Source organism: Mustela putorius, unplaced genomic scaffold (assembly GCF_011764305.1).
Source record: "Mustela putorius furo isolate JIRA1106 unplaced genomic scaffold, ASM1176430v1.1 tig00000129_pilon_pilon_pilon, whole genome shotgun sequence".
Classification (NCBI taxonomy): domain Eukaryota; kingdom Metazoa; phylum Chordata; class Mammalia; order Carnivora; family Mustelidae; genus Mustela; species Mustela putorius.
Window position 1 is genome coordinate 7953999 of NW_025421290.1, and position 26482 is coordinate 7980480.

Here is a 26482-nt window from a genome sequence, read left to right on the forward strand (position 1 = left end):
ATTTGTCTAATATGAAGAAGGGATGACAGAGCAGAAAAGGCAATGAATGGATTTGGCCAATTAGAATTAGAATTCCCCAAGTTCACATTCTGGCCTCTGTTGTTTATTAACTGTGTAACACCCGCCAAGTTGTAAGGTCTCAGAGATACCATTTCCTGAGCTCTAGGAAGGAGATTGACTTTTCCTGCCTCACAAGGATGTTGGGAAGAACAGATAATGTTTGTAAATACTGCCTAGCACAGTTCTAACATAAACTTTGTTAAAAAAAACTATACTTTAAAGAATCACAGGAAAACTGTAAAATGAATAATAAAAATAACTTAAAATAATACAATGACTTTGGAGCACCCCTTTATAATATAACAAAGTTAAGATTATATCCAGAAAAGAGTATACAATGAAAACTCAGAGTTCCCCTATGAACTCAAGTTCATGTTCAAGTTATAAGGCAATGAGTAAAATGAATGTATATTAATGAAATACTTAATGTCTAGCTGGGGGTTTTCATATACGTTTTACTTAATACTAACAACCTTATGAGGTAAAATATTATCATCTGTATCCTACAGATAACGAAGAGTCTCAGGAGACACTTGGGCAAGATTGTGCAGTCTGTATTTTAATGTAATACTAAGTTTCCAACTCAAGTAAAATTCATTTCATAAATATAGTGGTTTTGATTCTTTAACATATAGGACATTTTCTGAAACTCTTTTATTTAATCAATGCTATATTTACTTGGTACTAGCTAAAGATCTTTTAGAAGACAAAGCTATTTTTCTGAGAATGAATGCTACTTAAAATGGTTTGTTTTACATTTAGTTATACCTAGCTTTGTCCCCAAAAGGATTTAAGGAAGCATTTTTCTCACCTAAAAATCTTACTTGGTATTAAATGCTCTACCTGGATGCGAGATCACTGGAGTGTTTACATTAAAAAATTATTAACAGTACAAATATAACAGAGAAAAACCTCAAATTTTATAATCCCATCAGGCTAAAATAACTTCATTCCTTTATTCATGATTAACATAATATTCAAATATTTTCATTTTGTACCTACTACAGGTGACCTACTAGACACATTTCAATATTGAAGCATGCTTTAGAGAAAGAAGACCTTAGAGTGGGGTTTTAAATTTATGCTTGTTGGGTTACTGGTATCACAACTGATAATGGCTTGACAGTCGAGAAGACTCCTATTCCAGGAACTAATTGTCCAGAGATAATATTTTTCATTATGCTCTTACACTATAACACATACAGATCATCTCTACCTAAATTAACCAAAACACAAACGTCTTAAAAATATGCATCTATGAAAATATAATCAGACAAATGAAATCATTTCTCATTAGTTCAGTTGTACCTTGCAATATTTCTTAGAGGGTCTTTTAAGAAGGACTTAATATTGAGAGGAAAAACATCTACAACTGCAACTCACCACTGGATCTGTTGGATGAAAAATATTTAGTAACCGGTTACAAATTTCTCTGGGCAAAATATGGTCTTGACTTCCAGTGTTTCCTGGGCGGATGCCACGCAATGCCAAGAAAACTGCTAGTGGGGATCCCATGCAGAAGAAATTCTCAACCTAAAATGATAGTTATCTTAAATTTTAAAGCCGGTGAAGGGTTTTTCAGCAGAATTTGGGCACAACATAATACATGGTAAAAATGTGAATAATAAAATTATCTTCAAATATAAGTTTTCTTTTCATGAGCTTGGTTCAGATGGTATCTGCAATTATTTAATTATATGCCAACTATTAATTATTCTAAAAATCTATTTTCAGAAGCAACCTTCATTTTCCTTAACTCAAATAGAAAACAATGAATGAGAACGAGGAGGAAGACCTTCACCTTCTTAGCTTCACTGAGCTATTGCTTTGTGGTAATATTCTAGGTTCTGTGAAGTCTATGGAGACCACTGTGTAGAGCTTCTGTGCTCAGAGTTTACAACCCTGTGCAGGAGGCAGAAAAAACAAATGAAAAGTGGGAAAGATTGCTCTAAGAGAGTAAAGAAAGGAATAATTCCAATTCTGAGGGTGTTTATACAGGAAGAAGCATTTTATCCTCCACATTGTGTGAAGTTTTTTTTCTTTTAATTGCAGTGTAATGAACAGTGTTTATTAGTTTCAGGTTTATAGTATAGTGATTCAGCAACTCTCAACATTACTCAGAGCTTGTTTCAGTAAGTGTCCTCTTAATCCCCTTCACCTAGTTCACCCATCACCCCCTGCCCCCACCTCTCCTCTGGCAACTACCAATTAGTTCTCTTATTTAAGAGTCTATTTGTCGGGGCGCCTGGGTGGCTCAGTTGGTTGGACGACTGCCTTCGGCTCAGGTCATGATCCGGGAGTCCCAGGATCGAGTCCCACATCGGGCTCCCAGCTCCATGGGGAGTCTGCTTCTCCCTCTGACCTTCTCCTCGCTCATGTTCTCTCTCACTGTCTCTCTCTCAAATGAATAAATAAAATCTTTAAAAAAAAAAAAAAAAAAAGAGAGTCTATTTGTCTTTTTGTCAATTTGTTTTGTTGAATTCCACAAATGAGTGAAATCATAATGTTATCGGTCTTTCTCTGACTGACTTATTTCACACAGCATTATATCCACTAGATCCATTCATGTTGCTGTAAAAGGCAATATTTCATTCTTTTTTATGGCTAATATTCCATGGTGTGTGTGTGTGTATATCTATATATCTGTATATATATCTATATGCATATATATATATATATATATATATATATATATATATCACATCTTCATCCATTCATCTATTGATGGACATTCACGTTTCTTCCATTATTTGGTTATTGTAAATAATGCTGCAGTAAACATAGCACTGAATATCTTTTCAAATTAGTGTTTCTGTGTATTCTTTGGGTTTGCACCCAGTAGTGGAATTTGGATTGTACGGTAATTCTATTTTTAATGTTTTGAGGAACCTCCATACTGTCTTCCATACTGGCTGCACCAGTTTGCATTCCTACCAACAGTCCATGATGGTTCCTTTTTCTCCATATCCTCACCCACACTTGCTGTTTCTTATGTTGTTAATTTTAGCCTTTCTGACAGGTGTGAGATGGTATCTCATTGAGGTTTTGATTTGCATTTCCCAGGTGGGGATTGATGTGGGGAGTGATGTGGTAATTTTTCATGTGTCTGTGGGCAATCTGTATGTTTTCTTTGGAGAAATGTCTGTTCATGTCTTCTACAGAGGAGGAAGCATTCGCCTTGGCGATAAAAGGTAAAAAGGATTTCTACATTTGGAGCTGATCATTGGGGCCAGAAGGGACATTTGAGATTGACAGAATCACTGTGAACTAAAGCAGAGGCAGGAGAAAATCTGGCTCAATTTAGAAAATAGAAATAGTTGGACAGAGTTGAAAAATTGCATGTCAGGAAAATGTAACTTGGAATGAGAATGTATGGAACCTTGACTATCTGACTAAATAAAGTAGGGCTTAATTGATTTTGTAGGTAGTAAAGAAGAACAGGATTTAGGAGGTTAGTAAACCTGGTAGTAGTGTGTGGACGAACTGGAAAACAGAGTCTGATGACTCAGAGATGAGTTAGGAAACTACTCCAAGTGCTTAGGCAAAAGATAATTTGAACTGGCCAGGACAAGATGTTCCATTCAGAAATGGAAATGGGAGGGGAGAGGGTATAATCGACATGACTGAATGGAGATGGGGATGAGGAACGGGTCAGAGGCAAGTTACAAGCTTTGGGTCTGGCTGACTGGGAAGACAGTGGTTCCATTTACTATAACAGGAGACTCTAGGTAGTCTTGTTTTTGTTCATATTAAGCCTGAAGTATCTGTAACATATCTAATGGGCTGAAGTTTTAGGGTAAGAAAAATGTAGAGTTGGATATGTCTTCTCCCAAGTCTAGGTGTCACCATTACAGAAGTGACATGTAAAGCCAGAGAAGGGGTAAGATGGCTTAGGAACTGCACAGAGTAAGAGAGGGCTTTAGCTGGAAATAGGAGCAATGTCTACATTTGATTAGCAGGAGAAGGAGACTACAAAAGGGAGAGTGAAAAGAAAAGGAGAACCAGGATAATGCAGTATACATGGAAGCCATGGGAGAGGGCTTCTAGAAAACGAGTGTAGTCAGCAGCATTGGATTATATACAGAATGTGACACCTCTTCCTCCTAAAGTCACCCTATATCTCTCATATGTCCCATTACCCTGATGCAGGACACTCCCAATTCTCTCCTTCCCAACATCAAAGAAGTTATTCTAACAGACTCTAACACTGCTCCCCATGGCCTCCAATCTGGACTGCACTGTAACTATACTGTACCTAACTTGTTCCTGGCACCAATTTCATGTACCTTTAATCTCCCCCCACCCCACCGCATCTGAAGTGATTCCTCTTTTTTCCCAAATGAATCAATATTTATTTTGAAAATGGTACCTTTATGTTAAAGAATGTATGAGAAAGTTTTTGTTTTTCAAGGACTGGGTAACATCAACATGTCTGAGGGCTGAAGAAAATTAACTTGTCAATTAAAATTATAGGAAAAAGCATTTGAAATAGTGACACAGATGAAAACATTAATTTTGAAAGGATTAAGATAATTAAGAAAGGATAAAGATAAGAAAATAGTTGAGATAGAAGCTATTTAAATCCTTTCTTTTTTCTCTTATTCTCTCTCTCTCTTTGTAAATCCTTCTGCTATTTGATAGACACATATACATACATACATAGCCTAGCAAAATGCTTTATCCTTTGGTCAGGCGTTTCATAAATGTTTGTTAAATTGCTAAATCCCTGGAATTAATAACTTTTATGATTGGTATGCAGGTCACAGACAAACATACCAAGTAATTATTGTAGGAGTAATGACTGCCTTAGTGAGCTCTACATCCATCAAGGAACTTCAAAGGTGAAAAAGAGCTTCAGACATCTAGTCTAACCTCCGTGTCCATAGAGGAGCAAACAGATGAATTTGAGATTTTAAATGGATTTGGCTGACATTACATAACCAGTTAGCAGCAAAGCTTCATGATCAGAAACAAAGTTTCCCACTCTCCAGACCAGTATTTTTCAAGTTTAAGTTCAGTGGTCACCTATAACAATTTTAACACCTGTCTTCTCAAAGTAAATCCATCTATTCTGTTCCTGTTAGATCTCTGGAGTCCTAAATATTTGCCAGTTCATCAGATATTCTTTTTTAAATTTCAGATTTCTGTATTTTCTCCTCTATGAGTAATTAAATAACAATTAAAAATCCATATTACTAGATGACATGACTATGTTTTAGAAGAATACACGGTTAGTGTATAAGTTCTACAAATATGGTATTAAATTTTGAGAACCATTAAATACTTGGTGGATCATACTCAACTCTCCAGTAAAAAACCCAGGACTTGAAATACAAGAATTAACTTTTTCTATTAAATCAATTCTACATATTTAACACATTGATCATATAATAATGGTGGTAGAGATGGAACTCAAATTCCAGGTGATGAGTCCAAAGACCATGCTCATACGATTTTTAAATATAATTTTACCATGTGGCTTTTAAATGTGTTAAGTTTAAAAGGAAAATATTGTAAGTCATAGAGACATGCTCAGTAAGAAAATTCTTACCGCTTTAAAAAAAAATGTCTACATCATTTCACTTAACCTGGATACTAAGTTCCTGTAATAAAGAGATTTCAGTATAATACACTATCCCTGGGTATATATTCAAAAGCAAATGAATATTAGGGAAGTTATGCCATGCTCCATTTAACATTGCAAACAAGTTCTCTGTTATTCAGTTATAGACTGTGTCCTTTCCAACAGTCAGATCAATGTCCACATCTCTGTCATTCTTTATTCTTCTAAACCACTGCTTTCAACAGCTCCATTCTGAAGCTCAAGAACCCTGAGAAGTTTCCCACTGTCCAGTGAAATATAAGTTCTTCATTTCTGGCTTTTCCTGTATCCCACAGCCCACTGCCTGATCTTATGCATTCTAGCTAAACTGTTTTGCCTGCCCCAAACTAACCACATACACTCCCATCTTGTGTTTTTGTCATACACTGCTCATTGAGTGAAATGCCAGTTCTCCAGCCCTAAAATTGCCACTGATTATACTTCTGCTTATTTTTCTTATCAGTCACAACTAGCTGATTACTAAGGTTTATTAATTTTAAATACTAAATATTTCCCAAATCTCTTTCTCTTTTCACTATTTGAGATTATCTCATGTTTCATGAGGTACTATGAGGTCATACTCTGCCACACCTTTGTTATGCCGTTTCTTTTACACAGAATAGCAATTCTCCTTTCCTCCACTCGGCAAGATGCAATTTACTGAGATCAAGTACAAATGTCATTCCTCTGCAAACCTTTCTGGGCAAAATTAAAACCCCTCTCTCATGTATGTATTGTTCTATACACTAGTAGTACCAGTAACACTGTGTTACAGATCCTGAGGGCTGAGAACATTCTTGTCCATTCTTTTCCTTGTAGAACCCCCAATTAGCAATGTCCAACCACTGTATGTGCTCAATATATACTCATTTGAAAGAAAAATTCAGATCTCACTTGAATGCTAATATCATGCTTCAAATGATGTTTGAAAAGAAACTGAGATAAATAATGAAAATCTCATCTCTCTTTCCCTACCTTAAATTTTAAGGCAGGTGTTTGTGTCATGGATGATGCCTTCAATCCATGTAGCCGTTCTTCTATTTCTCTCAGCCTAGAAAGCAGCATGAGGTTATGAATGCATATTTATACTTATAATTTCATAAATATTAGATGCTCACTAGTTCACTCAAGAAAATGATGGCCCATTATCCAGTTCCTCACATTAATCCCTATTGACAGTATTTAATAAATGCACCTGCTGTAGTCTATAAATGGTTATAAAATGATTAGTAAAACTAGTCCTACTCTTCATAATAGCTGCTGTTAGTAGCTTTTTGGGAAGATCCTTCAGAAAACCGTGAGACAAATACAAGCATATATACATCTTAAAAAAAAAAACCAACCACACTGAATGCTCATACCATATACACTATTCTATGCCTTTTTTTCTACATTTAATAATGAATCTTGGAGGTCTTTTCATTTCATTGCCTCCTGATCTACTTCAATCTTTGTAACAGCTGTGTAATTGTCCTTCAAACAAATCAACCACAGTTTATTAATACTCTGCTGATGAACATTTGGGTTATTTTAATTTTTCCTCATTATAATGTTCTATATCTACTTACATTTAATAAAGAACAGAACTAAATTTTTTTTTTGAAGGTGCAGTTCACTTTCTAAACTTTTTTTTTTTTTACTGGATTTTTTTTTAAAATCTCAAATGCTGCTCTGGGTTTGCTTATATTTTCTTTCAAAACTATCAATTATTTTGATACTACAAAATTTACATATCTAGCCTATGGTACTTAATAATATTCTAAATGAAATCCTTAGACAACTTCTATAAGACTAAAACAAATGCAAGGCTTCTGGAATAAAAGTTTCAGTCAACTAAATTGTTTGTTTTTATACGATGCTAATTATCAAAATCAGTGGCTTTTCACTGCTCCACTAGAATTGATGAGATGCATTAAGAGGACAAAGAAGAGCAGAGCATGTAACTATAGAAGAAGATAGGAATGTGTTAAAGAATTATAAGATAGTATCAGGAAGGCCACAAGTGATCAAGTAACTGTAAATCTGTGAAAATAGTTATTTGTCAAGGAAAAAACTGTTTTTAAAATTATTTTCAGAATAATAAGATAAAGGTCCATCTCTAAGATTTGTAAGAACTACAAAGGATTATAAACTGGTAAACACTTTTGATAAGGATTCTGTGTGGTGACTCAGCTTGGAATAAGTTTTAGATTTCACTCCTAATAAACTGTGAAGAAGAGATGGAAGGAAAAAGTAGATGGTGACCAAACAACTTATTTTGTGCTACTGGAACACACATGAATTAACATGAAAATTAACAAAACTAGCTGGTCAGGCGCATTCTCTAATAATCTTTGCACTCCGAATAATACATTTTTCTTTATCATGAAAATCTTACAGTGCTCACATAAGAAGTCCACTAATTTCCCAAAGACTTAAAATGCTTTGCAGAGACTTGGTATTTTACCGTCGTTTTGTTATATAGAGTTCATCCAGCAGATGTCGCTCTTCATAGCTCATCCACCGTTCATCTGGCAACTCTTCTTCCTTCTGCAGCAACTGTTCATAGAGCCGAACCGGATTCCAGCCAGTCATTATGTCATAAGTGATTACACATCCCAAAGAATGTGACACTATTGAGACTTTACCCCCTTTTTCTTCAAAGTCTGGATTCCGAGAACAGAAAAGGGAATATAATCGATTCAGCTCTTGCTGAAGGCCTTTAACTAGCTGTTTGAAATAAGAAAACATTATCATATTAGAGTAGTCACTGACTTTGCTGTAGACTTTATCTCTAAACTCAAGTATATTATGAAAGAAAAACAGACATTACTAACCAAATATGTCTAGGTCATTAAAATTAATTCAGGTGCTTCAAACCTTGCAGAAAATGAAGAAAAGTATGCATAATGCGTACTCCATCTCATCACTAAAGAATAAAGGCAGATATACCCACCTGGAACTTTTCACAGTCCTTATACCAACTATATGAACCAGCAGTTTCATAGATTAAAAAAAGTTCCATGCAGATTCCCATATGTTTTTCCAAGAGACCCTTCAAATTTTTTCTTCATTGCAACCTACTCATATGCTACTCTAAATTTTTACACCTTGTAGTTTTAAGCTATAGTGAATTTTAGATAAAGAATTTATCTGAGTTTATGCCAATAGATGTGCCAACATACATACTATTTCATTATGCATTTAGGTAAGAGTAATGTAAAGGCCATCGAAGGATTGAAAAAAAGCTAATGTTGATCTACTTGATATTCCAACATTCCTATTAAGTTGGCAGTATGGATATGAGTAAAAAGTTATTTTATTTATTTATTTATTTATTTTTTGAGTAAAATGTTATTTTATGTGGCTGCTAAGCAGGGCTTAAGGCGTAAGGTGGGAAGTATCTTAGTCATTTTTCTTTGTAAAATTGCTTCCTTTGAAATTTAGCTTTAACAAATATTAACTGAAATATTCCATAAGGTCAGAAAAATGTTTATTACCCAACCCATACTGGGCCCTGATCTGAGTTTTAAGGCAGTCCTTGCCTCTTCTTCTCATTGCTTACTACTATTTGAGTATAAATTTCCTGCTTGATATTAACTGAATTCCTCATTTCAATATTTCTTAATATGCCTACATACAATTATGTGTTACTTCTATTTTTGGTCTTGTTATTCTATCTCAACAGTTAACTAGGCTCCACTAGATTTTACTGAACATTTCTACCTCTGATGTTAACTGAAAATCATCTGAGCATCCATGCTTGGCAGGATTAGCAGTGACATGAACGAAGGCAAGGTGCTCTCTCATGATTGCTGGCATCACAGACTCTACAATGCAATACGGAGGTCTGCTTAAAGCTACTGAAAGCTCGTGTTGGGTCTGATGACCTATTCATCCAATGAAGAAGAGGAGGATAGGAAGAGCTGCTAGCATGTGGAAGGGTGATAAGCTGCCCTTTTTCTAGGGAGAAATGGAAATGTTTTCTTTAATTGGACATTTCAATTTTTTTCTTGGGAAAAGCCAACTCAAACTTTCAAAGTGCATCAGAATCACATGGAGGGCTTATGAAGGACAGATCGCTAGGCTCCAATCCAGACTGATTCAGCAGTTCTGTGTACCGCATTTTAGGAACTACTATACTGCCTTAGTGGCAAACGCATATAAAAACCTTCTAAGACATGGGTTGTAGATAATTACAGTTTAAAGAGTATGCACCATGATATGAATATTATAGGGCTCTGTTCAAAGGGAGCTATAGTGTAGTGCTTTGAACTTAGCTTTGAGAAGAATATCAGGAAACCCTTAAAATTTATAATTTTCTTGATTTATAGTCTACATGAAAGGAAGTCCAGAAAAAGCTAATGTATAGTCAAGATAAATTCCTTCAAAAGCAACATTTGTTAACAGCTTTACTTTTGATGTCCTTGATTTTAAGACACACCATGTAAATCTAGACACACTAAAAGACAAACACTTAAATATTCTGGCAAAAGGTATCGAATCTTTTGTTTTAAAATACTACCCTCCCCATCAAAATTTAAAAATTAATAAAAGGGGAAAGATCTACCAGCATCTCTACCAGTGATTAACCTATCTTATATAAAAAAAGTTTAAAGCATTTCTCACTATATCCAATACTTCAGTAATCATATATGGATAACAAAACAAGGATAAATATCCAAGACAGAGAAAGTCCATTTGATGTTAAAATAATTTCACCATGGAATGAATACACAGAATGCACAGTTTCTGAAGAGCTGATGCTTTCATTTAATAATTGTATACTTGAACAGAAGTGGTCTTCATGTTTCCTTATTGGAACATATCTAGATTTCGTAGCATTTTTAATCTTTGCCCATAGCTTACATATACAGGAATGTTTGTGTTCCAAAACATTATGATCTTGAAAGCCAAGTTTAAACAATTGTATACAACCTTAGGATGGATAAACCATCCAGTCAGCAGCAAAAGGAGAACTCTACCTCTATTTTGTGTCCATAAAGTCAACACTATTTAGGGTTTTTTCTCCTTCTCTTCAATGATCCAATTTTATATATATATATATATATTTTTTTCCCCCAATTATATTCTTCCAGCTAGGATCCCTTTGTGACCAAGTATATTCTTTTGATATATATGAACCACGATTAATGATATACCCTGTGATATTAATTTATTAATTCTACAATATTATCTAATCAACCTCTTACATGGTAGGTAACTGACAGGTTTTCAGAAGCTTAAGTTTTTAATTTTCATAGCTGCTTAGAAGTTAAAATTTATGAAGAAAATCAACTGAAAAGGAAAAAGTCAGCAGTTTCAAGAGAGAATCCAAACTGACAAAGTATGGCTAAAGAATATAATTACTCCTTTGTCCTTCTCTCTGCTTTAGGAAATTTTAATGAGAAAAGGTAATTTACAGAGTTTTAATCATATGCAGCAGTTGAATGATTTTCAAGTAAAAATAACAAGAGATGGCCATGACCATTCTCTTTAAGATTATTGTTAAAAGTAATTGAAAAGAGAGTTCAGATGTACAAGATATATAGTTCTCTCTGGACTTTTCATGTTACTTTATTTAGGGTTAAAAGTCAGGGCCGAAGACTCTCTGATGAGGTCTCTGTAGTCTGGATTAGTTTCCTTTTTTTAAAAAGGACTTTCCTTGGAAAGTATGACCCGAGAAACACTAAAAGTTTTCCCTTAACTATGGCTTTTTAATGATTATTGGCGCAATCACTAATTAGGGTCCTCCCATGAGCATTTCACAATCTCCAGTGAAAGGGGAACTAAGAGATGATCTAATTAAACTGCTGTGAAGGCAGGAGTCTCTTCATTGGCATCCTGGTAAGTTGCTCAGCATCTACCCCAGTGAGCATCTCCACTCTAACTAAGGTGGACACTTCCAGTTTTTGCAAATTTTTTCCAGTTTATTATGATATAATTGACACATAACATTGTGTAAGTTTAAGGCGCACAACCTAATGATTTGATATATGTATAAATTGTGAAATGATCACTGAAATAAGTTTAGTTAAAATACATCACATTATTTATAATTTTTTTCCCTTGAGACATTTCTTTTTTTTTGTTTTAAGGCAGCTTTAGTTACTTACAAAGTTCTTCATTAGAAAACAAACATGTTCCTTTCCATATTTTCTATCACTGATCCTTATTCACTTCCTAGAGTTAACAGAATAAGTCTATTCCTTTTTTTTCTTAAATGGGAGCCCTTGAAATACATAAAGACAGATAATTAATCACAGCTGGAGAATCTAAGGATGAGGAATTGTACCGGGAACTTTATATACATTATATCTTTAATCCTCATGACAACTTTATCAGTAGGTATGTTGTGTTCATTTTGTAAGCAAGGAAGCTGAGAAAGTGAGAAATCTGGTCACACAGCTGGGTAAGTGACAGGTTTTGAATGGCATCTATTTTAACTGAGAAGACGGAAAAAAAAGACTCTTTCCTATGCTTCTTGAGTAAACTAAGTAAGGTTCATTTACCGGGCATGATATAATTCTCTAAAGAACTCCTGATTGCTGTTATTTATCACTGCTTCCTTAGGGAAACATATACAGTTTAAAAAACAATTTAGTCTAGGGGCGCCTTGGTGGCTCAGATGGTTGGGCATCTGCCTTTGGCTCAGGTCATGATCTCAGGGTCCTGGGATCCAGCCCCACATCAAGCTCCCTGCTCAGTGGAGAGCCCGTTTCTCCCTCTCCCCTTGCTTGTGCTCTGTCAAATAAATAAAATCTTTAAAAAAAAAAAAAAAAATAATCTAGAATACTAGCTAACATCAACCTTGTGCTTTAAGTGGCTTGATTTGAAGAATCAGCTTTCCTTTCTTAACATTAAGAACAACTTTTTGCTTTTCACTGTTTTCTTTTGTTTCTTCACAATATTTTCCTGATGGTATCACATGGGGAACTGTTAAAAAACACAAATTCACAGGTTCTACCTCAGACCCATTGAATCAGAATCTCCGGGGAGGAGACCTTGGAAACCATTTTTTTCATTCCTTTTCTTAACCTTTTACCTGGAAATAATTTCTAATTAATAAAATGTTGCAAAAAACCCGAACAAAAAAACACAACTCCTCAAAAGATCATCCACATATCCTTTATCAAAGGTTTATCCATTGTTAGCATTTTACCCTGTTTATCATTCCTTCTGTTTCTGTAGCACACACACCACCCATGTACATTTTTTTTGGTGAACCATTTGAGGATATATTACATACATCATCGTCCTTTATCCCCTAAATACTCCAGTATATACTCCCTAAGAGTAGGAATATTCTCTTCCATACTAATAGTGTAGTAATCGACTTCATAAATTTACTTTGACATAACATTTCATCTATTCTGATCTACCATCCACCTTTTGTCAGATGATTTAATATCCTTGGTAGCACTTCCCCCCATCCAGGACAAGTTATGGTCTAGGATGAGATGTATTGAGCTATTGTATCTCTTTAGCCTTTAATCTGGCACATTCTCCACAGCCATTCTTCATCTTTCACAATATTTACATTTTAAAAGAACATAGTCCCATTCTGACTTTATTTGAACTTCCTCATTCTATGTTTGCTTGATGGTTCCTAATGACTGGAGTACTGCATAAATGATGTTGTATCCTCTGAGTGTCCCTCTTAACACTCAGTAAAGGTGCTGTCTAATTTCTCCACTCTATGCCTGTTCTTTAATTAATACGCAGTGAGGATATACTTTAAGACTATGCAAATATCTTGTTCCTCATCAAAATAAGGCCCTCAATGAAGCATCCATTGACGAATCTTTCCCAAGCCTCTTTACCTTATCTTACCATGACAGCTGCAAAATGAGGATTTTCCTCTAGCATTCCTCCCACATTTTTCAGAAACCCCGCTGCATTTGTGGTGGGCACAGTAGCTTTCTCCCCCATTGTTTATCTATGTGTAATTGATTCGGATTATGAATTTTTCAGTGATTTTATAACTCTTTATATTATCCTTATTATAATTCTATATTAAAACTACTACTAATTCCTTATAAGTAATAATAATTACTTGATTATTTTGGTGCTCAAATTGTTCCAGCTTTGGCCAGTGGGATCTGCTTCTTTAATTTGGCTCCTATGGCCTTGTGACCCGCCCCATCATTCTTCCAAGCATTTTCCTACTTTCTGTCATGACAAGTTGGTTCCAGCTTTGATCTGTATCTATCCTACTCCAGGCCTGGAATCAGCCATTTTCCCAAAGAAACCTAATTCTTCTTAGAAGGTAATAGTAGTACAGGAGACAAAGATCCGGGTGCTAGGTGTGCTCATTAAATTGGGGTATCCTCGCTTCTTGGCCCTTTTAATGCACACAGGTGGGAAATATATGCATGCATATATACACATATACATTTAATATATAGCTATCTATACACACATATTTTCAAAATCATGAATTCATATTTATGAGACCTTTAATTCCAATAACCCCCTTGAGACTGTTTTTCTGGCCTGTATTTTTAATGAGTACTCCAAGTAATTGTTCTAGTTAAGGATGTCTGGGTAATGTTGCTCAAGAATGATGACAGATCTCAGCCACAAGTTCTCTGGTGCTTTTCCATAAAATTCAACTGGATTAAAAGGCAAACTAATTTAAAATGCTTGGTGTTCTTGGGGCACCTGGGTGGCTTAGTTGGTTAAGTGTCTGACTTTAGCCCAGGTCACGATCTCAGGGTCCTGGGATGGCTGCATTAGGCTCCCTGCTCAGTGGGGAGCTGGGGAACCTCCTTCTCCCTCTCCCTCTGTGTCCTAACCACCCACCGTACATGTGGGCTCGCTCTCTCAAATAAATGAATAAAATCTTAAAAAAAAAAACAACAACAAACCACTCTGGGTATTCTCTGTTTCATTTATCTTAGCGATCAGTTTCTTCTTTCTACTGAATATCTGTTTTATTCAATTCCATTCTGAAGATAATTATTTTTGGAGATAAAAGAGTAAAATAGAAAGTGACTACTTTCTCAGTCATCACTAGCCAATGGTCAGAGCTTTGAGTCTGATACTCTTCTCTTTCTAGTTTTTCTGGTTATTAATGTCAACTTAAAACTTTTTTAAAAAAGCTCTTAATATTAGTTTTGGGGGACAGGCCTCAGAACATTTTACCCTTAAACATTCAGGATACCGTCTTAGGAAACCTACCAACCATATACCTGTGTGTGTGTGTGTGTGTGTGTGTGTGTGTGTATAAGGTATACTTCTGCTTTATGAGGGTGTGTGTGTATATGTTATATGCTCTCAGCCATTCTCTTTTTTTTCCCCCTTACTGGTTTCACCTGAAATACCATAGTTCAATTTCCTAACCTTAAGGGCCAACAATGGGTATGAACATATCCAACAACAGATACGAACATGTAAATTAACAGTATTTTACTTCATGACCCACGCTGTCCTTGTTGGGTTAGAATGAGGTCCTGTATAGTTTCTTTTTACTGTTTATTATACTTTCTTTTACTGCTATCAAGCAGATCAAGGCAGACTTTGCCCCAGACTGGGACATGACAATGAGGGGATATAGAAAAAGGAATGGAAAAATCCCGAGGGGATGGCAGCCCAAAAAGAAGGCAGTTCTGTGGCACTTAACCTAAGATATTTTTGTAGATATACAAGGGATATCATGAGTCAAGTCAGGGATGACTTGGAACGAAAAAATCAGAAATAAACTGGCATGGAGAAGTGCAGAGCAGCTCTACTGGTAACTACTCCCTCACCAGTTTCTTCATCTTTTGAATAAGAATACTAATTATACCTACTTCATAGGGTTTTTATGAGCATTAGGCAAGCTAACACATTCTAGGTAATTAACAAGGTTATTTCTATGAAACAGAATTCTTTTTCTCTTACCAATAAAGTGACAAAATGTATTCAGTGGAGAGTCCCTCATCCCTCTGAATAAATTTTTACTCTTACCCCAGGGTTATTTTTGTGATACATCAGCAACATTACTATTTAAGAACAAATTTACTACAGAAATGACACAATAAAAGCAAATCTATTACAAACAAAAAACTTGAAGGAAATTTCTAAGTGTCTAAAACTTTTTCGTGAGGATAATAATTAGTCATAATTAATAAGATTTATGAAAATTGGTATTTTTCGAAGAGCTGTTTTCTTTTTTAAAAGATTTTATTTATTTATTTGACACAGAGAGAAAGCACAAGCAGGGGGGGAGCAGCAGAGGGAGAGGGAGAAGCAGGCTCCCCGTGGAGCAGGGAGCCCAATGTGGGGTTCGATCCAAAGATGCTGGGATCATGATCTGAGCCGAAGGCAGACACTTAAACGACTGAGCCACACAGGCACCTCCAAAGAGCTGTTTTCTAACTAATCTCCGACTTCCAAGATTATCCATTTTATTAAGGGTTTCCCAATGTGTAGTTTGGAGATAATCAAATTTACAATTAAATGCAGGCTATTTAAAAGTTAATGGATTCCTGTAAATTCTCATTTGCTTATATTAAAAAAGCACATGAAAATTTAAAATTCAGGACACATATCACTCTAAAAAATAACCAACAGTAACAAGATAATCATGATACTTACTTCATCTCTATAAAGTGGGCTAGTATAATACATTATGTCCATTGCACTACTGTTCAGCATATCCCTTAAACCTCGTACTTTGTCAGGAGTAATGGAATCAACAGTGTCTACAAATTAAAAAAAAAAAAAATTAAACTTACAGAAGATCTTTGTTTAAGCTCATGTTTAAAAATTCAAGAGTGGCTTTGACTCTAATGAACCTTCCCTTCTTGCAAAATGCTAAAAAAAAAAAAAACAACAAAAACAAAACAAAAACAAAAACAGAAGACTAAAGGGGACACAGGAAGAAAAGGAACATTAAGGATGAAAGCCATTATGAAATCTATAAAGATTTACTAATTTTTCTTATGTACTGGCTTTTGCATGACATTTAGGGGTACCCAGAGCAAAAGCAGGCCATCTCTGTTCTTGGAACAAGTGTTAAGGGACACAACCTCACTCTTCCTGTACCTCTTTTTCTGTTTCCTTTCTCTTCTTTGGCCTCTGTACCTTAGGCCTGGCAATACCCATGTGGAATGCTCACCGCCATTGGTAGCAAACCAGCAACAAATTAAAAAGCTTCCCTATGCTTTACATACACCTCTCTTTAGTGAACCCAAGGTCCTACAGGCAAAAGCTGCAAAATTATAAATACACACAAAGGCAGATCAGCAAAGGTCCTCTACAGTAAACAAGGTCAAGTTGGTATAATTTGCTTTTGAAAAAAGAAAGTCACGTACACTGCACTGCAAACAATTTAGTATTCATGAATTAGAGCTAACCCATGGAAATTCTATCTTGGGAAGCTTGTTCTCTGAAATGCCTAATGAAATGATCTGAGATAGAGGAAACTTTGCATTTCCCACAGAAAGACAAAGAAGCCCTATACTTGGATGAACATCATAAAATGAAAGCACATTTAGGCAGGAGAAGGATTGTATTTTTAGTCTAGTGCAGCTTCTTTTATCTTCCAGTTTTTCACTGTATCAGTTTGTTTTTATTTATTCCCTACTTTAATACAATCTAATAATGACTGGAATAATGACAATCTAATAATGACAATGATTCAAGCAGAAGCTAGAAGTCCTCTCAATGATGGAAAGGATATGGGTAGCACAACCCATTTTTAAATTGTAAAAGTGAAAGACGTGAATGCCATACTGATATGAAAAGTTTCAGTGCATTTTAATGCATTTCCAAAAAAAAAGCTTTTACTGTGAAAACACATACATATAAAGAAATTTTATATGTGCATCTGAGAGAACAGGTTATATATGGGAAAACATATTTCTGCCATCTAGTGTAAGAATACCGCCAGTATCTCTGAAATTCACAGTATATCCCCCTAAATGATCACACGCCTCTCCCTAAGTAACCATCAATAAGAAGCTGGAGCTACACTCTTGCTTTACAGGTTTATAAATCTACTACAGGTTCATTAATATTAATAACTTTAGCCAATTCTATAGCATTTACTATGTGACAGAGCCTAAATATTTTATTTCATTTTGTCTGTTTCTGAACACTATGTATATTGAACTATTTCACTACCGATAGTGTGCCTTTGAGATTCATTGATGTTGACCCATATAGCTGTAATCCACTCATTTTCACAGCTGTATAGTATTTCACACATGTCTATAACAATGTACCCATTTTCCTTTGGAAAAAAGTTGGGTTGCTTTTAGTTTTTTGCTAATATAAATTATGCTAATAACTATCGCACATGTCTCCTGGTACACATGTATAGGAGTTTCTCTAAGGTATATACATCTAGGAATGAAACTGCTGTGTCATAGGGCATGTGCACACTCAACTTTATAAGAATATAACAAACCATCTTCCAAAGCGATTGTACCAATTCACACTCCCACCAGTAGTCAATGAGAACTGTCAATGCTATACATCCTCACCAATATTTGGTATTGTCACTTTCTTAAATTTTTGCCTGAAGGCTGAAAGATATTTCATTGTGTTTTTAACTTGCATCTCCTTGATTACTAGGAGAGATGTACATTTTATATTATATGAAAATATATAATTAAAAATATATATTACAAAACACACACACATATATTGGGGTGCCTGGGTGGCTCAGTGGGTTGAGCCTCTGCCTTCAGCTTGGGTTGTGATCCCAGGGTCCTGGGATCAAGCCCTGCATCGGGCTCTCTGCTCGGCGGGGAGCCTGCTTCCCTTCCTCTCTCTGCCTGCCTCTCTGCCTACTTGTGATCTCTGTCAAATAAATAAATAAAATCTTAAAACACACACGCACACATATATATACATTTATGTGTATGTACGTGTCTGCCTATCTATCTCCATTTAAGTTTCCTGTTCTTTATTCTGGATATTAAAGCTTTGGTGGTTATATCTGTTGTTCTGTTGCAACATCTTCTCTGTTGGTGGCTTGTCTTTCATTTTTTATGTTGTTTATTGAGGAAAAAAGAAATTCTTAATTTCAATCTCATTAGACTTACCAATGTTACTTTATAGTTGTGTTTTTGTGCCATATATATATTTTTTCTAATATGTTTTAAAGTTCTGGCCTTTGCGTTTGATCTTCTGGAATGTGACGTATGAATCATGTTCACTCCCCTCCCCCTACAGTAAGTGGTTATCAAGCACCATTTATGGGACAGGCCATCCTTTCACCTCAGACTGTAATGTCGGCTTTGTCATACATCAGGTTTCCAAACTAAGCACAGATCTGTTTGAGCGGTCCTACTCTGGTGCACAGCTCTGTTTGCCTATCCTCATGCCAATCTAAATTGTCTTATATATTAAAAATTTAAAAATAGTCCAGTTATCTACCAGGACATGACACCCTCTCCACCCTCCTGTTCTGTATCTTGGCTATTTTGGGGCCTCTGATCTTTCTATAATAATTCTGGGATCAGCTTGTTAAGTTTTATGAAACTCTATTGGGATTTTGATTGGAATTGCATGGAATCTATAGATCAGTTTGGGAGAATTAATATCTCTAGATATTGAACCATCTAATTTACAAAAATGAAATTTCTATATATTTAAAAGTTATATTGAATATCTTTTTTAAAATTTTAATATAAATATATTTTATTAGATTTCTAGGTACCTTTTATTTTTATGCTATTCTGAATAGTTTGTGCTGGCATACAGAAATGTAGTTATTTTTGCATATAGATATTTTATTTCACAATGTTGTAAACTACCTTATCATTTCTATTAATTTTTCCTTATTTTTTTTTGTATATTCTGCGTAGATAATGATAAGACCTGTAAATGAAAACATAATCTTTCCCATCCCTTAAAACTATTCCTTTTCCTTATCTCATTACAGTGGTTAAGATTTCAAACTGTGTATATGTTGTAAGAGTAGACATCCTTAGCTTGTTCCTACTCTAAAGGAAACAAATTTATCCCTTGAATACTAATGAGGACAATGATCGGTAAATACCCTTTATCTATATTTCTGAATTTACAAACAGTAAAATTACACTCAAGTTTTAATGCATATATGCTTTTGCATAACTACCAGGATAATCAGGATACAGAACTGTTCCATCACCCCCAAAAAATGCCCTTTTAAATTTAAACACTCCCTTAAACCCCTTCCCCATACCTTGCCCTACTTATCTCTTTATCTGGCTTTTCATTGTATCCTTTGTAACACCCTTTTAAATCAGTAAATGTGTTTTAAACTAGTGAACTTTAAACTAGTAAATGCTTCCCTGAGTTTTGTGGGTTACTTTGTGAACCTGGTCAATTATTGAACCTTAGGATGGGGTCACAGGATCCCCCCCCTCACCCAACTTACAGCCATCAGTCAGAAGTACAAGTGACAATCTGGAATGTGTGAAGGCATCTGAAGCAGGGGGCAGTCTTGTGGGTCTGAGTCCTGAATCTGACTGCACTCTCTCTGGGGAGTTTGTGGCAGAACTGAGTTAAACTGCAGGACACCCAGAATTGGAAAAATGGTTGGTATGGGAAAAAACTTCCATAACTTTTGTTATCAGAAGTGTTGGGAAGAGAAACAGTGGTGTTTTTCCTTTAGTTTCTCTCGCTTAACATAATGCCTTGAGAGTCTATCACAGTAGTTTAAACCTGACGGAAAATTATAGGTTCCATTTTATTAAATATTAGTTCATTCATACTGCCTACATTCTTGAGCAGCCTCAGAAATTTTTGAGCAGCCTCAGAAATTTATCTGGGTAAATGGGAAAAGCCCAAAGATAGTGTTAATTACACTAGAACCTTATACGTGAGCTCCTGCTTCTTCGATCACTAGCAATTTTTTTTTTTTTTTTTTTGAATTCATTACAACTTCGGATACCATTTAGGTTCATAAGCTAAAGCTGACATTCCTAACTGACTATGAGATAGAATCACAGGCTTGGAATAATCCTTGGAAACCATCCAGGGAGGCAGGTTAGTGCTGTGATGTACAAGGGCTCTGGTATCATACAGATCTAGATTCTGTCTGCCATTCTTAGTTAAACTCATTAACCTTTCACTGAGTTTGTTTCCTTATCAGTAAAATAGAGAAAACAAAGTAGGTATATTTCAAAGACATATGAGAAAATTAAATGAGAAAATCCATGCAGAATGAACTATGGAGTTCCAGGCACACAGGAAAAGCCCACAAACAGCAGCTGATGTCAAGTTTAGAACACCACTTTCATTTTCCAGATTATGCAAATCATCAACTGAAACGTGCCATCCTAATGGTTTAAAGATTAAAAAGTCACAACTTTGTGCATATTTTAGCTTATAACTCTTTAAGGAAGCAAACAAAAATGATTTTATTTAAACAAATATACTGTATAATTTCTCTATGTTAGATTATAATTCACCAGCCCAGGGAATGCAGAACAAAAGAAAACAAAAAACCTGAGATTTTTATCTTCCAAATATAGGAAAAGAAAATTATTAGAAAGAAAATGTAAGCTCATATGGAACTGTGGACCACAAATATTTTTAAGGTTGTCAATAAATCACTTTCTGTCAAAAACTTGAGACAATATTTTGTTCCCTCCACATGCTCCCTATCCCCCTCGCCCTGTCCCCTAAGCTACAGACGGCACGCATGAAAACTGGGCTATGTGTGAAATCTACATGGTGATCTAAATCAACATATGTCAATATAATTATTTTAAAAATCAATCACAGACTCGTACTCCTGAAACAAAAATTACATTATATGTTAATAAAAAAGATAAAAAAATAAAGTCAATGGATTTTCTTAAATAATCTATAACAAAGAGTGACTATACCTCAAGACAACTAAATGAAAGACACTTTGTTCCCAATGAGCAACACTTTGTTGTCACTGATTAAATCACTTAATTTTTAAACAAACTGTACCTCCATCAAGAGTAAGTTTTGACCTCCACTCAACAGGCAGAAATTCAACATGTGTTGCGTGGTTGGAAAAATGCCTTTCTTCTATTTTTCTTGCAGCTTCTCTCATCCTAAAGAAAACAAAATAAAAACAAAAGAAAACATTATCAAAGTAATTTCTCATATGTACTTATATGGTATAAAATATCTTTAATCATATCACTTTCACTTCTAACTTCATCCTATAATGTTTCAATCATTGTTACACTATGCAGTAATTTACAATACTAGGAAACCTGAATATTTCCCTAAATTTGTCACCTGTGATTTCAAGTATTACAAGCTTCCACCTTTTATTCTAATTGTATATATAAATCTTCAGTAGAGAGAGAGGACAATGAATTTCTCCCCTTCTGACATCATTCTGCTCCAAATATTAGCAAGTCATGGCCTGCCTTATTTCATCTATTCCTCCACTCCTTCTGTCCATAATATGAATTTTTAAATTTTATTTTTAAAATTAAGATACAGCAGAATTGGGTTCTTTTTCCTTTTGGTGTCAGTTGTATAGATTTGTGGTTAGCATCACAATTAAGATACAGACTAGTTCTATCATCCCCCCAAATTCTCTCACACTAAGCCTTTATAGTAGCACCCTTCTCCCATAATATTTTATTTTATTTTTTTAAAGATTTTATTTATTTATCAGAGAGAGAGAGGGGGAGAGAGCGAGCACAGGCAGACAGAATGGCAGGCAGAGGCAGAGGGAGAAGCGGGCTCCCCGCTGAGCAAGGAGCCCGATGTGGGACTCGATCCCAGGACGCTGGGATCATGACCTGAGCCGAAGGCAGCTGCTTAACCAACTGAGCCACCCAGGCGTCCCAATATTGTAAAAGCAAATCCCAGATGTCACATCATGTCACCTGTAAACTGTTTAGTAGCTATTTCTAAAACATAAGGAAAGCATAACCTATTCAGTACTATTATCACACCAAAACTTTTAACAATTTAATTTCAGTGGTCCCATTTTCCCAGTTGACTAGAAATGTTATTTTATAACACAAAATATATTTTTACATTTGTTCGAATTGAGCTCCAAAGAGTCCCCGTGCCTTTAAATGTGGGGATACATTCTAAGACCCTTAGTGGCTACCTGAAACTGCAGATAGTACTGAACCCTATCTATACGTTTTTTTTCCTTCCCATACACACCAATGATAGAGTTTATAAATTAGGCACAGTGAGAGCTAATAACAATAACTAATAATAGAACACTTATAATTTAATGAAAGTTATATGAATGTGGTCTATCAAAATTTTATTGCATTGTACTCATCCTTCTTGTGATGACATGAGATGATAAATTGCCTTACAGAGAGATGAAGTGAGAGGAATGATGTAGGCATTGTGACACAGTGTTAGGCTACTATCACCTGCTTCCAGATGCAGATGACACCGGATAACAGACATCACAGAGAGAGAAACTGCAGATAAGGTGGGGGACTACTGTATGTCTGTGCACTGTAGTTGGTGGATATGTCTCTTATTCATCTCTTAATCTATAGGTCCCCCTCACTCCTCTTTTAGGGGGGGATTGTTTTGTAATTTATTTTTGTCTTGTAGAGTTCATCAGGGTCTGATTTTTTTTTTTAAAGATTTTATTTATTTATTTGATAGACGGAGATCACAAGTTTGCAGAGAGGCAGGCAGAGAGAGAGGGGGAAGCAGGATCCCCGTAGAGCAGGAAGCCCGATGCGGGGCTTGATCCCAGGACTCTAGGATCATGACCTGAGCAGAAGGCAGAGGCTTTAACCCACTGAGCCACCCACGTGCCCCTGATTTTTTTTTTTTTTAAAGATTCTATTTATTTATCTGACAGACAAAGATCACAAGTAGGCAGAAAGGCAGCAGAGAGGGGGAAGCAGGCTCCCTGCTGAGCAGAGAGCCCCATGCAGGGCTTGATCCCAGGACCCTGAGATCAAGACCAGGCTTTAACCCACTAAGCCACCCAGGCGCCCCATCAGGGTCTGATTTTTAATGACTGCCAACCTCATGGTGTTGTTTAACATGTTCTTTGTCTTCTATTTCCTGTAATTTTTTAGTGAGATATAGGGGCTTGATCACATTCAAGTTCTACTGTTTGACAAGACTACTACTTCATTAGTGCATACAATGTGGTCATCTCTTTTTGGTGACACTAGCAGTTATGATGATCATTATTTACATTGATTAATTTATTAAGATTGCATCACTCCTTATTTGTTTATAAAGCTTATACTTCTAGAAAGAGAAATTTTCTCACCTCAAATATTTGGCTGCTTTGTAGTACAACCCAATAGTTTATGAACTGAGAAAAGGAGGGTGAGTGGTTAATTCTTTCCTTTTATTAACAATTTTTTTAAAAAGATTTTATTTATTTATATTACACATAGAGATCACAAGTAGGCAGAGAGGCAGGCGGCGGCGGGGGGTGGGGGGAGCAAGCTCCCGGCTGAGCAGAGAGCCCGATGCAGGGCTCAATCCCAGTACTCTGAAATCAGGACCTGAGCTGAATGAAGGCAGAGGTTTAACTCACTGAGCCACCCAGGTGTCCCTGTTCTGTTACTCTTGATTGATTTTTTTTTAAAAAAACTATGTCAGACAAACTTGCATTCCTGGGATAAATTCCACTTGGTCATAGTGTATAATCTTTACATGCTGCTGGATTCAGTTTGCTGAGGATTTTTGTGTCCATAAGGAAAATTGATTTGAGTTCATAAGAGATACTGGTCTATAGGGGTTTTGTTTGTTTGTTTCTCCTTATGGTAGCATTTTTTTTTTTTGAAGGAAGCTTTTTTTTTTATTATTAATTCAAATGCTTTATTTTCTAAATGGTCAATGTAGATTATCTATATCTTCTTACTGATCATCAAATCAGTTTGATAGCAGGTATCTTTCTTGGAATTTGTCCATTTCATCTAGGCTATCTAATTTGTTGGCACAGCATTATACATAGTAATCCCTTATAATCCTTTTGATTTCTGTAAGGTCAGTAATTATGTCCCCTCTTTCATTCCTGATTTTAATAAACTGAATTCTCTCTTTTTTTCTTGGTCAGTCTAGCTGCAGGTTTCTTAGTTTTACCAATCTTTTCAAAGAGCCACCTCATTGCTTTACAACTGTATAGTTCCCATCATATAAACAGCCATAGTTTATCAACCAGTCTCCTACTGATGCACATTTGGGTAATTTCCCATTACACGTAATGCTGCAAAGATTAGCTTTGGGCATACATCTTTAAAAAATATTTTTGCTGGTATTATTCTTGATCCAGAAGTTAAGTTTGCTGGATCGAAAAATAAATGCATATATAATTTTGACAGACATTCCCTCATTCTCTCTTCTTCATTGCAGTTTCCCAGCAGTTTGAGAATGCCTATCACCTATAGTCTGGCTAAAGGAGAATACTGTCAAATTTTGATTTTTGCTCATCTCATGTCAATAAATGGCATCTTAGTGCAATTTTAATTTACATTTGATGAGCAAGGTTGAGCCTTTCCTTTTCTGGGAATTAGCTGTTCACCTCTTTAGGTCATTTTCCTAAAAGGTAGCCAGATATTTTTTCTTTATTTTTCGAAGTTCCCTATATACTAAGGATATTAATTGTTTATCTGTGATATAAGCTGCACATAGTTTCCCTCAGTTTGTCTTATTTTATGTTTTCGTCAACATAGCTTTTTTGGGGAAAATATTTATCAATATTTTTCCTTATTGTTTCTGGATCAAGTCATAGTTAGGATAGTTTTCTCTATTCCTAAAGTGTAAAAGAATTCAAACTCTCCTCAATTCCACCTTTTAAATGCATAGTACTTGTATGACTTCATTTCTTACATTTAAATGTGATCCAATAAAAATTTATCTGAGTGTGAGAAAAGGACCCAATTTTATTTTTTTTTTCCTACGGTTATCTAGCTATCCTACTACTATTTGTTTAAAAAGTCTATCTCCATTTCTAATATACTTTAAAAGGCATTATTTACAATATGATTACATTTTATTGATTATATAGCCCCAAAGTTGCCTTTAAAAATGTCTAAATACATTGTAGGTTGCCAAAAGGAAAATCTGCTTCCTTTAACAATACTGAAAATAAATGATAGCCAAAACTTCAGACTTGAAGGCATGACCTCTTTCATTACCCAGAGTCTAAAAGTTCCTTTTTTGTTTTATTTCTTTTACAGCAGATAGTCCAATAAGGGTTATAAATGCATTTTTAAGTTTCTTTGCCATCTTTTCAAATGTTTAGTTTTAACAGTATGAGAATGTATAAGACCATATTTTAAGATTTTTAATATTACTCTACTCACATATTTATGTTTGATGACTGTATAGTTCTTACGTATTTCATTTTGACATAATAATTAGAATTATCTGATCAAATATGTCAAAACTGATAGAGTTGAGGAACCCTGACTGAGCTATAAACTCAGGAAAACACTTCATTTTCATATAATACTGTCCTTTTCTCTAGTAAACTTCCACAGTCCTGCACTCCACAGGATCATTATCCTACTTCTCAAATAGTCACACGTGTAGATAATGATTAGGCAAGCAGGTATATCTTTTAAATCGCTTGGTTGTAATTAACTGGAATGACTCAAAAAAAGGAAAGAAAAAAAGATGAAAAAAGATTGTAGGGAATGGAGGAAGGGGAAAAGGAGAAGGAAAGAAGAGGAAGAAGAGAGCTGTGTAGGAGGGAGGAAGGGAGAGAGAAAGACTGGTCATGTCCCCAGATTTGCCTTACTAAAAATGGTAGAACATTTCCAAAATGTATAGGTCTTGACTACATGAGAAACACTGAGACTAATGGAGGGTGGAGGAAAAAACAAAACAGGAATGTAATATAAGCTATGAAGACTGACAGAAGTTAGGGTGGCTTGGCAGTATCTGACAAAGTTTTTAAAAGCTGAACTGTATTTTTAC

General features: G+C 35.3%; 1 protein-coding gene across 4 annotated transcripts in view; it reads right to left on the reverse strand.

Annotated features, from left to right (window-relative positions):
• The window catches only part of DDHD1 (DDHD domain containing 1), an 83225-nt gene that overhangs the window by 13721 nt on the left and 43022 nt on the right, over nucleotides 1–26482 (reverse strand). For all 4 annotated transcript variants that reach the window (XM_045069527.1, XM_045069537.1, XM_004739314.3 and 1 more), the window contains 5 exons: nucleotides 21545–21651; nucleotides 16223–16329; nucleotides 8109–8371; nucleotides 6638–6713; nucleotides 1444–1593 (listed from right to left, as the gene is read on the reverse strand). In XM_045069527.1, coding sequence (XP_044925462.1) covers nucleotides 1444–1593; nucleotides 6638–6713; nucleotides 8109–8371; nucleotides 16223–16329; nucleotides 21545–21651 — 703 coding nt within the window. The remainder of the gene's footprint in view (nucleotides 1–1443; nucleotides 1594–6637; nucleotides 6714–8108; nucleotides 8372–16222; nucleotides 16330–21544; nucleotides 21652–26482) is intronic.